The sequence below is a fragment of the Hemiscyllium ocellatum genome, chromosome 35, assembly GCF_020745735.1.
Source record: "Hemiscyllium ocellatum isolate sHemOce1 chromosome 35, sHemOce1.pat.X.cur, whole genome shotgun sequence".
Lineage (NCBI taxonomy): Eukaryota > Metazoa > Chordata > Chondrichthyes > Orectolobiformes > Hemiscylliidae > Hemiscyllium > Hemiscyllium ocellatum.
The window spans coordinates 21915423-21927053 of NC_083435.1; the positions used below are offsets into that span (position 1 = coordinate 21915423).

At 49.5% G+C, this 11631-nt stretch overlaps 1 protein-coding gene across 1 annotated transcript in view; it reads left to right on the forward strand.

Moving 5' to 3' along the window:
* LOC132832495 (phostensin-like) overlaps positions 1-8928 on the forward strand; it is a 30297-nt gene extending 21369 nt beyond the window's left edge. Inside the window, exon 3 of the mRNA XM_060850549.1 lies at positions 5232-8928. Within this exon, the coding sequence (XP_060706532.1) occupies positions 5232-5251 (20 nt within the window). The 3' untranslated portion in view covers positions 5252-8928. The remainder of the gene's footprint in view (positions 1-5231) is intronic.
* The last annotated feature ends 2703 nt before the right edge of the window (positions 8929-11631 follow it).

Here is an 11631-nt window from a genome sequence, read left to right on the forward strand (position 1 = left end):
ATGCGGATGCAATAGGTGCACCAAGATGTCGTCAGGCTTGTGTTCGACGTACCTCATAGCACAATGCTGAAACACCCTCAATACCTTTGGACCTAGAATAGCCTCATCCACCCAATCTGCCCGATCTTCACAGACCAGAGTTAGGCAAATCTCTCAATCTCTGTGGGGAAGGGCATCAGAAGGACAGTCATTCAATACCTTGCTGTAACGCACACTCGGAGTACTCCCTGCAGTTCCGCTCACCGGATTATAAAACAAAAGAGACGCATAGAAACTCAGGAGGGTGAAGGAGAAGACTTTGTCAGAAATATCCGGGGACACGCCTGTTCAGAAAACATTGACACCTGGGCCTGTTCTTCCTTGTAATGATAAAGGTTGAACCAACAGAGGCAGCCGAGGCTGTGAGAGGTTCTGATCGAGTGGAGACAGAAGGAATCCCCTCCCTCAGGGAAGAATATAGGTGGATCTTATCGATATAAAATAGCCAGCGAGGAATCCCGAGGGGAATTCAGAAGAAATATCCCCAGCCAAAGTGTGGTGGGGAAGTGCAAGCCGTTACCACAGAGAGTGGCTGAAGTGAATAGATTGTTTCTGGAATAAAAATATTGGGATATGGGCATCGCTGGCTGGGCCAGCATTAATCTCCCATCCCTAATTACTACGAGAACTAAGGGCAATTAAGAGTCAACCACTTTCCAAGGAGTAAAAAGTGAGGTCTGCAGATGCTGGAGATCAGAGCTGAAAATGTGTTGCTGGTTAAAGCGCAGCAGGTCAGGCAGCATCCAAGGAACAGGAAATTCGACGTTTCGGGCACAAGCCCTTCATCAGGAACTATGGGTTGCTATGGGTTTGGAGTCACGTTTAGGCCAGACTAGTCAAGGATGGCAGATTTTCTTCCCTAAATGGCCTTTATTTACAGATTAACTTTTAATTCCATACATGTTTGTATAACTCCCGATATTTGTCGATTTGAATTTTACCATCCCACCAGGGTGGGATTTCATAGAATTATAGAATCCCTAACGTGTGGAAACAGGCCCTTCGGCCCAACAGGTCTGCACCGACCCTCCAAAGAGTAACCCACCCAGGCCCATTCCCCTACATTTAACCCCTGACAAATGCACCTAACCTACACATTCCTGAGTAAAAACAAGGACTGCAGATGCTGGAAACCAGAGTCTAGATTAGAGTGGTGCTGGAAAAGCACAGCAGGTCAGGCAGCATCCAAGGAGCAGGAAACTCCTGATGAAGGGCTTTTGCCCGAAACGTCGATTTTCCTGCTCCTCCGATGCTGCCTGACCTGCTGTGCTTTTCCAGCAACACTCTAATCTAGACTCTACACATCCCTGAATCCTACGGGTAACTTAGCATGGCCAATTCACCTGACCTGCACGTCTTTGGATTGTGGGAGGAAACCCAGGCAAACTCCACGCAGACAGTCACCCGAGGCTGGAATCGAACCCAGGTCCCTGGTGCTGTGAGGCAGCAGTGCTAACCACTCAGCCACTGTGCTCCTCCAAACCATGTCTCTGGAGCATTAGGCTTACCAAGCCAATAATAAACACCCACCCATGCCACATCTTCCCCTAAAAATCCATCTGTATGTAATCCCATATTGTACCCAGCCTTCAACTGATTGACAGAACAATGTAGAGAGAACTTTACTTGGGATGTCAGCCGAAAGCTGAAGGCTGATTCTCAGTTGACTTATCTGCCTCCATCCTGGGTCTCCCTGAGATGGGTTAAATGGTTTCCTCCTGTTGTGTCACCATCCCGAGGGCCACATTGAGTTATTCTATCAGGCTCGACATTCGGGTTTTGAGTCAGTCTCTTGATTTCGTTCGTGGATCCCAGCAAGCCTGGGAAGAGGTTAACAACTTTGGTTCACTGATTGGCGTGGGTGAGGTGGATTGGCGATACTAAATTGTCCAGAGTGTCCAGGAATGTGCATGCTAGGTGGCCCATATCCCTCTTAAACCCTTTCTATTCGTATACCCATCCAGATGCATTTTAAATGCTGTAATTGTACCAGCCTCCAGCACTTCCTCTGACAGCCCATTCTATACACGCACTATCCTCTGTGTGAAAAAGTTGCCCCTTAGTTCTCTTTTATGTTTTACTCCTCTCACCCTAAACCTATGCCCTCTAATTCTGGGTTCCCCCACCCCAGGGAAAAGACCTTGTCAATTCACCCTCTCTGTGCTCCTCATGATTTCATAAACCTCTATAAGGTCACCCCTCAGCCTCTGACCAATGGGCCGAATGGCGTGCTTCCACACCATGGGGATTCTATGATGCTATATTCCTCGAGGTTTCACCATGCGACCTCTGACCCTGAACCTGCCCGTTTGGTTAGCCAGCAGTCCCTTATGAATCCCTCTGACTGACAAACGAAAAGGAAGAATGTGCAATGGCCCCGATGATTTCTTCCTTGTTTCAAAATGTCGTTGTAAACGGGGACAGGATAGTGGCCATTCAGCCCATTGAATAAAATCCGGATGGTCTGATTGTCACCCTCATTTTACTGCCTGTAAACGTTGACTCCTTTTGACAGCGGATTATCTAACTTCACCATGAATGGATTCAATGACCTAACCCCTCACTGCAGTGTGGAAATGACAGTTCCAAAAACTAACAAACGTCTTGAGAGAAAACAGTTCTCCTTCTGTGCATCTTAAATTGGAGAGTGCTTATTTTTAAGTTAAACCACTTGCCCCAACACACTCCCACCTTCCTTGAGGTCTATGCTTTCCCACAATCCTCCCATAATTATCCCTATTGTTGTAGTTCTGTTCGCCAAGCTGGGAGTTTTTTGTTGCAAACGTTTCGTCCCCTTCCTTCAGTGCTCCCAAGCACTGATGATGTCACCTAGAAAGGGGACGAAACGTTTGCAACAAAAACTCCCAGCTCGGCGAACAGAACCACAACAACGAGCACCCGAGCTACAAATCCTCTCACAAACTTTGATCTCTCTATTGTGTCCCCTCAGAATATTGGTGAACGTTTCAGTCTGGTATGACTTCAATTCAGAATGCACTCAAAACATCAACTCTGCTTCTATTCCTCTCTACCTCTCTCTCTCTCTCTCTCTCTCTCTCACACACACACACTCCCTATCTCTCTCTCTCCCTATCTCTCTCTCTCCCTATCTCTCTCTCTCCCTATCTCTCTCACTCCCTGTCTCTCTCAATCCCTGTCTCTCTCTCTCTCTCTCTCCCCCTGTCTCTCTCTCTCCCCCATCTCTCTCTCTCTCTCCCCCATCTCTCTCTCTCTCCCTCCCCCATCTCTCTCTCTCTCCCTATCTCTCTCTCCCTCCCTCCCTCCCCCTCCCTCTCTCTCCCTCCCTCCCTCCCCCTCCCTCTCTCTCCCTCCCTCCCCCTCCCTCTCTCTCCCTCCCTCTCTCCCCCCCTCTCTCCCCCCCTCTCCTCCCCTCTCTCCCCCCCCCTCTCTCCCCCCCCCTCTCTCCCCTCTCTCTCCCCCTCTCTCTCTCCCCCCTCTCTCTCCCCCCTCTCTCTCCCCCCTCTCTCTCCCCCTCTCTCTCCCCCTCTCTCTCCCCCTCTCTCTCCCCCCTCTCTCCCCCCTCTCTCTCTCTCTCCCCTCTCTCTCCCCCCTCTCTCTCCCCCTCTCTCTCCCCCTCTCTCTCCCCCTCTCTCTCCCCTCTCTCTCTCCCCCTCTCTCTCCCCCTCTCTCTCCCCCTCTCTCTCCCCCTCTCTCTCCCCTCTCTCTCCCCCTCTCTCTCTCCCCCTCTCTCTCTCCCCCTCTCTCTCCCCTCTCTCTCTCCCCCTCTCTCTATATCTCTCTCTCTCTCTGTATCTCTCTCTCTACCTCTCCCTCTCCCTCTCCCCCTCTCTCTCTCTACCTCTCTCTATCTCAATCTATCTCTCTCTCTATCTCTATCTCTCTATCTCTCTCTCTCTCTGTATGTCTCTCTCTACCTCTCTCCGTGCAGATGTTGCCAAACCTGCTGATTTTGATTTTGTTTCAGATTTCCGCAGTGCCTTGTTTTTCTCCCCCCTCAGAACCCGGGTAGCCGAGGCAATTGATCTTTCCCTCCCCCCCCCCCCGGGGACTCCTGCCGAAGTTAATGTCATAGGGTCATGCAGCACGGAAACAGACCCTTCGGTCAGACCAGTCCGCACCGAATTCCGTCCCAAACTGAACTAGTCCCACCTGTGTCTGAGCTTGGCCCATATCCCTCCAAACGTTTCCTGTTCATGCACCTATCCAAATGCCTTTCCAACATTGTAACTGTGGCCACATGCACCACTTCCTCAGGAAGTTCATTCACGGATCCCAGCAAGCCTGGGAAGGGTTTAACAACTTTGGTTCACTGATTGGTGTGGGTGAGGTGGATTGGCCATATTAAGTTGCCCAAAGTGTCCAGGAATGTGCATGCTAGGTGGGTTAGCCATGGGAAATGCATGGTTACAGGGACAGGGTAACTGTGGGTCTGGGCGGGATGTTCCCCGGAGTTTCGGTATGGACTCATGGAGTCATAGAGCTGTACAGCACGTAAGCGGACCCTTTGGTCCAACTCATCCATGCTGACCAGATATCCTAAATTAATCTAGTCCCATTTGCCATCACTTGGCCCACATCCCTCTAACCCTTTCTATTCATATACCCATATTCCACATTCGAGTCATTGCCTGTGTAAAACAAAAGTTGACTCTCGTGACTTTTCGTTAAATCTCTCTCCTCTCACCTTAAAAACGTGCCTCCTAATCTTGAACCCTTCCCCCCTCCCCTCACCCTAGGGTAAAGACACCTGCCATTCACCCTATCTACGTCCCTCATGATTTTGTAAAATTCTATATGGTCACCCGTCAACCTCCTACGAAAAACGTCCCCAGCCTTCCCAGCCTCTCCTTACAACTCTAATCCTCCATTGACAGGCCTGATTCCCGGTTGCAGACAATGCGGTGATTCCTCCGGGCCTAGGCAGCCAGTGAGCTGGGGCTAGAGGCAGTGTTGTGCCCTTTGGTCGCCGCGGTTGGCTGAGAAACACAGGCCGTGTGCGATGCTGTCCCTGGGCCGCGGCCTAGGCCATTGGCACTTCCGTTCCCTTCAGGAATCGGACGTTCGGGAACGAGGCACGGGGCAGCTCCATGGCAGGGCACGCTTGCAGCAGAGTGCTGAGGTGGGCTATCGGGAAACCCTTTCCCGTGCCCCCTGCCAGCCTCGCCGCTCCTCGGTGACGGCCGCATGTTTCATTCTCGTTTCTCCCGCAGATGGAAATTACCGGCGATGACCCACCACCCCAGACACGAGGGCGCTCTGTCTGTCGTCAGAATTGCCGCCAGATTCTGCTTTCTTTCCCTCTTCGCTCTAGTCAGCCGCCCAGGACAAATCGTGACAGGAAGAGAACGATCAGACAGTACCCACAAGTCGATGGAACTGCTACTCTCTCTCTCTCTCTCTCTCTCTGTTTTTGGACAAACCACTGGGCCACCGTCGGTCTGCGTCTCTCTCTCTCTCTCAGGATTAAACCCAGTGCCAGCAAGGCCTCCAGACCCCCCCCCACACCAAGTTACTTTGATCAGGAATGGTAGGGGTGGGGAGCAGACCTGGGGCGTCGGCGCACGTTGGTCCAGGAAGGAATTTTTGTGTGCTCGGGACAGAAATCCCCCCCGCACTCTCCCGACAATGGTGAGGGACTGACCCGCGTTCTTGGCCTTCCTTTGCAGCTCGGTGCACAGAGTGTTCTTCAAGAAGCCCTAACGCACAGGAGCCCATTTGCCATTTGTGTGTTCTCTGTGTGTGTGTGTGTATATGTATATATGTGTGTGTGTGTGTGTATATATCAGTGAGGGGTTGGAATTCCGAGCATATTTATTCCTCTTGTTCCCCCACCGTGTGTTAAGTGAAGGCGGCCGTGGGGTGCCTTCTTGGGATGCTCACGGAGACGAGATATTCGTCCGAAGGTATACAGGTATATTCCAAATTCTTGAGTAACAGAAAAGTGTTGGGGGGGGAGGTGGTGGGAACGGGAGCAAGGGCTAACCTTTGATACAGCTGGGGGTGGTAAGGGGCAAGAAATGAAGGAACCATCTCGGGGACAAATTGAAAGGAGTTAACGGAAACTTCTGCCCTGAGTGCTGTGGTTTGAATTAGAATTCCCACAATGTAGAAACAGGGCTTTCGGCCCAGCGAGTCCAGTCCACCCCCTCCGAAGTGTATCTCATGCAGGCCCATTTACCCTTGACTAAAGCACCTACGTTGCACGTCCCTGAACAATGTGGGGCAATTTAGCTCGGCCAATTCACCCGAAACTGCACACAGAGTCATAGAGATGTACAGCACGGAAACAGACCCTTCGGTCCAACCCGTCCATGCCGACCAGATATCCCAACCCAATCTAGTCCCACCTGCCAGCGCCCGGCCCATATCCCTCCAAACCCTTCCTATTCATATCCCCATCCGAATGCCTCTTAAATGTTGCAGTTGTACCAGCTTCTACCACATCCTCTGGCAGCTCATTCCATACATGTACCACCCTCTGCATGAAAGATTTGCCCCTTAGGTCTCTTTTATATCTTTTCCCTCTCACCCTAAACCTATGCCCTCTAGGTCTGGACTCTTCCACTCCAGGGAAAAGACTTTGCCTATTTACCCTATCCATGCCCCTCATAATTTTGTAAACCTGTATAAGGTCATCTCTCAGTCTCCGACGCTCCAGGGAAAACAGCCCCAGCCTGTTCAGCCTCTCCCTGTAGCTCAAATCCTCCAATCCTGGCAACATCCTTGTAAATCTTTTCTCAACCCTTTCAAGTTTTTCAACATCTTTCCGATGGGAAGGAGACCAGAATTGCACGCAATATTCCAACAGTGGCCTAACCAATGTCCTGTACAGCCGCAACATGACCTCCCAACTCCTGTACTCAATACTCTGATCAATAAAGGAAAGCATACCAAATCTTTGGATTGTGGGAGGAAACCCACGCAGACACGGGAAGGATGTGCAAACTCCACACAGACAGTCGCCCGAGGCTGGGATCGAAGAGGTTGGCATGCAGTTCCAAGTCCCACCAAGAACAGTAAACACTGGGCCCGGCCAGTGACCCTCACATCCTGTGAGTTGCCTTTTTAAAACAAAATGACTGAGCCAATTTGAACACCAAGTCTACTCCTTGGTTGCCTGCTTCCCCGGGTGGGATCTGCTGGTTTAACAGCCAGCAAAAGGCGACACAGCAGCTCAGTGGTCAGCACTGCTGCCTCACAACACCAGGGAGCCTGGTTCAATTCCCGCCTCAGGCAACTGTCCGTGTGGAGTTTGTGCATTCTCCCCGTGTCCCCATGGGTTTTCCTCCCACAGTCACAAAGATGCGTAGGCTGGGTGGACTGGCCATGCTAAGTTAGGCCATAATGTCCAGGAATATGCAGGTTAGGTGGGTTAGTCATGCGAAATGGATGGGATGCTCTTCGGAGGGTCAGTGTGGACTCGATGGGCCGAATGTCCTGCTTCCACGCTTAGTGTAAGAGTCACGTGGCTGATCATGGGGGTTGATGAAGTAGCTGCGTTGTCTTCTCTGTGGCTGTATAGAGTTTCTAACCTCGCCTTCCAACGTACTCCTACCCCCTCCTTTGGCTGCATCATGTACCATACAGGAGAAGACAGGATCTGATAAAGCAAATGAAGAGTAGCTGTGAATTCAGCTGGGGATCCCCAAGAAGAATGGTTCCCCCTCAGGACAATGAGAACTGTGATTGTGTGTGAAGATTTAGCATCCCTCATGCATAGGATTCTTCCTGTAATCTTAAAACTCTTATACAATCTCTGAATTCTCATCGAGATACCTGAACTTAGCCTGAAATTACAGGTTTCCCTCAAAAATCAAAGAGTTTTTCATAATTTAATCTGAAATTGCAGGATTCTCTCTGTGATCATGGAATTCACCTTAAAATCAAGGAATTCAAATTCTCCCTGTGATTGTGGAATTCACTCTAAAATCAAGGAATTCACACTGAAATCAGATTCTCCCTGTGATTGTGGAATTCACTCCAAAATCAAATAATTCACTCCAAAACTGTAGATTCTCCCTGCGATCATGGAATCCACCCTGTAATCATGGAATTCATTCTGAAATCAGAGAATTTCCCCGCAATCATGGAAATCAACCCCAAATTTGTGGATTCTCCAATCAACCACAGAAACCTCCCTGAAACCACAGAGCACCCCGAACACACCCCCCACCATCCGCAAGCAAGTACTGGATTCGTCCCACAGTTACAGAATTCTCCTTGTATCCACGGAATTCAACAGAAAATGTCTAGGTTTGCCCAGGCAGAAGTCTGCCCACAATTGCAGGAATCCTCAACTAAAAATCCCTCCCCCAGCTTCGGTCTTGAAACTCGACAATCTCCGGCCCCCTGAGTCAGCCTTTTACAGCCATTGGAAAGCACCCAGATATTTACCCGCTTCCCCCACCAACCTCACCCACCACTATCCCTGTACTGATTGTAAACATCAGACTGGGAAGTGAGACAGAGCATCGATACTGTTTGCGGTTAGTAGTAGTCACTGTGTTGTTCGATTTGCACTTGTTATGATGTTCCAGTGCTCCGGATTTCAGCTGCGGAATTCCCTTCTCCAGAAGCAACGTTGCCGCAGCGAGGCTGTGGACAGCATCGCTGGATGATGTTATTTTTGTATTGAAGCCAAATTCTCGTGGGCTTAACAAGCTGTTGTGTCCTTTATTTTTAAAATTAAAACGCGGATAAGATTAGTTGAGGGCCTCGTTCAACTCCTGAAAGCACAGAGCCTTTTGTACAATCTTAAGTTTTTTTTTAATTAAACTTTTTTTTTAATATTAATTCTCCGTAAACAGTTTAACATTGCACGTCAGCACTTCAACTCTCTTGTCCTGTAACCTCCGGACTTGTATGCATGCCTCGACCTCAATAAAGTTTTGTAACTGGCGCCCAGGCTGCAGGTTAGTGGAGTTGAGTAACTTTGGCTTTGCACTCACTGGAGAAGTGCCATCTTGTGGCGCGGTGGTAGGATCCTACCCCTGAACCGAGAGACTGGGGGGGGGGTTCGAGTCCCACCTGGTCCAGAGATGTGCAATAACCTCTCTGAATTGGACAAAATAGATCAGAAGAATGAAGGGGAGGGGGTGGAATCTGATTGAGGTATTTAAAGGGCATTGATAAGGTGGACATTTATCAGATGTTTCCCCCTTGTGGGACAAACGAGATCCTAATTCTAGAATGAGAGGAGATGGAGTTGAAACTGAGAGGTGGAGAATTACATCTTTTCTGAGGGTTGCGAATCTGTAGAGCTCACTGACCCTGAGTGCAGGCGGAGTCAATTAATAGGTTCAAGAAAGAAATAGAGGTGTTTCTGATGAAAAGTGGGACCAAAGAGCTATGGAGAGCAGGCAGGAAAGTGGAGGTGAGACCAGGATAAGATCAGTCATGATTGTTATAAAAGGCGGACTTACCTACTCCCGCTCCTAATTCCTGTGTTCCTCCCTTGAATCTCACCCTCAGCTATTGGTTCTTGGTACCAGGTATGGTGGGCAGAAAGAGGGATGAGTTCCGTCAGGCAGAACTTAGGGAGCTAGGATAGAGATGGACAAGCAGGACCGCACGGGTAAGAATCTCTCCCGACTGCCACGTGCTGGCAAGTACCGAAATACAGGGCACCCTCGATTATCTGAACGACACAGGCGGGGGAGGATTTTGTTCGGATAATCGAATGTTCAGATAGCACAGTTTACCCAAGCATCGGGACCTTTAGAATCTTGTTCAGACAATCCAGACTTCGGATAATCGATGTTTGGGTATCTGAGGTTGTTCTGTAGTCGGTTGAAGTAGACCAATGCATGGCCAGAAGAGATGGAAGGAGGGTGTAATGACTGAAACTAGCTCAGCCAGGGAATACGAGTTAACCAGGTCCAATCAGGGAGGCCCAGCTGACCGATGACCCACAAAGGGGTTTGTGTATTGGCTGACGTAAAGGACCGTGGACGTTGGGAATCTGAAACGAAGAAAAATAAACAGGAGGGTCAGAGGTTGTGCTCAGTCTGAGAGCTAGCTCTGAGGGAGCTGGATCAGGGTCAAGGACATGTAAATAAAGGGTGATGGGGTACGGGCCTTTGTGGATTTATTTCAGAGATGGAGAGTGTTTTGTTTTTATTAGAACCTCTGACACTCCTGTTTTTTTTTCAACTTTTTGCCCCCACACTACCGCCTAACTGCAGCAGTGCTTATTTTTTCCCCAGCCCCCATGTTGTGTGTGTGTGTGCAGGTGTGAGACGCCAAGGTGTACAAATCTTTATTCAAATTTCCATCACCAGAAAGATAGGAAAACACCCGAGTGACCAGTGACAAGCAGTGGCCTTCACATCAAAGGGCAATGCTGTGTGATCAAAACAGTGAAGGGGAGGGCAGGGATTAAACCAAAATAGAGATGGAGGGGGAAATGATGCACTCCACGAGGGAGAGTGTTTTATTCTGACAGTTGTTGCCCTGAACCCAATTGCCATTGAACTGAGTTGTCTTGCTGAGGAAGTTTAAGAGTCAGCCATATTTTTGTGTGGACTTCACCATTTTCCTCATTTCCCCTCCCCCCACCTTACCTGAGTTCCAACCTTCCAACTCAGCACTGTCCTCACGGCCAATCTCCCTTCCCACCTACCTTCCCCCACCCTCCTCTTTGACCTATCACCTCCATCCCCACCCCCATTCACCTATTGTATTCTTTGCTACCTTCCCCCACCCTCCCCTCTGACCTATCACCTCCACCCCCAGCCCTATTCACCCACTGTACTCTTTGCTACCTTCCCCCACCCTCCTCTTTGACCTATCACCTCCATCCCCACCCCCATTCACCTATTGTACTCTTTGTTACCTTCTCCGCAGCCTTCCCCCACCCCCCCATTTATCTCTCCACCCTGGAGGCTCCCTACCTATATTCCTGATGAAGGGCTTTTGCCCGAAACGTTGATTTTCCTGCTCCTCAGATGCTGCCTGAACTGCTGTGCCTTTCCAGCACCACTCAGTGTTGCTGCAACTTCATTTTGTGCCACATGTTGGTTCTCTTAAATTGGTTCCTCTGTACAAGATATTGGTGAGGCCACGTTTGGAGTACAGCATGCAGCCTGGACCATACCGTAGAAAGGATAGAGTCAGTTCTGCTATTAAACGATAATTCCATTCTTGTGCAATCCTCAGCTGTAAGGAAATTGCACCATAGTTGTACCATTTAAACTCATGGGGCCGGACTCACATTATGACCAGTACACGTTTTAAAACCTAACAGCTTTAGGAACAGTGTCCCCCAATTCATCAAGTGTCTTTTGGCAACTTTGTGTTAAGGAAACACATGTTATGGCAGAACATCCTGCATTGTTCAACTAGAAAGAGTACAGTAAAGGTTTACCTCGACGGGAAGGTTTGAGTTATAAAGAGAGGTTCGATCGGCTGCGACGTTTTTCTCTGGAACACAGGAGGCTAAGGAGTGACCTTATAGAAGTCTATAAAATCCCTGTGGTAGGGGAACCTAAAACTAGAGGGCAGAGGTTTAAGGTGAGAGGGGAGAGAGAGAGAGACAAGAGGGTCCATGACAGCAATCTTTTTCACCCAGGAGGTGGTGAGTGTGGAATAGGCTGTGGAGGTGAGTAAAAT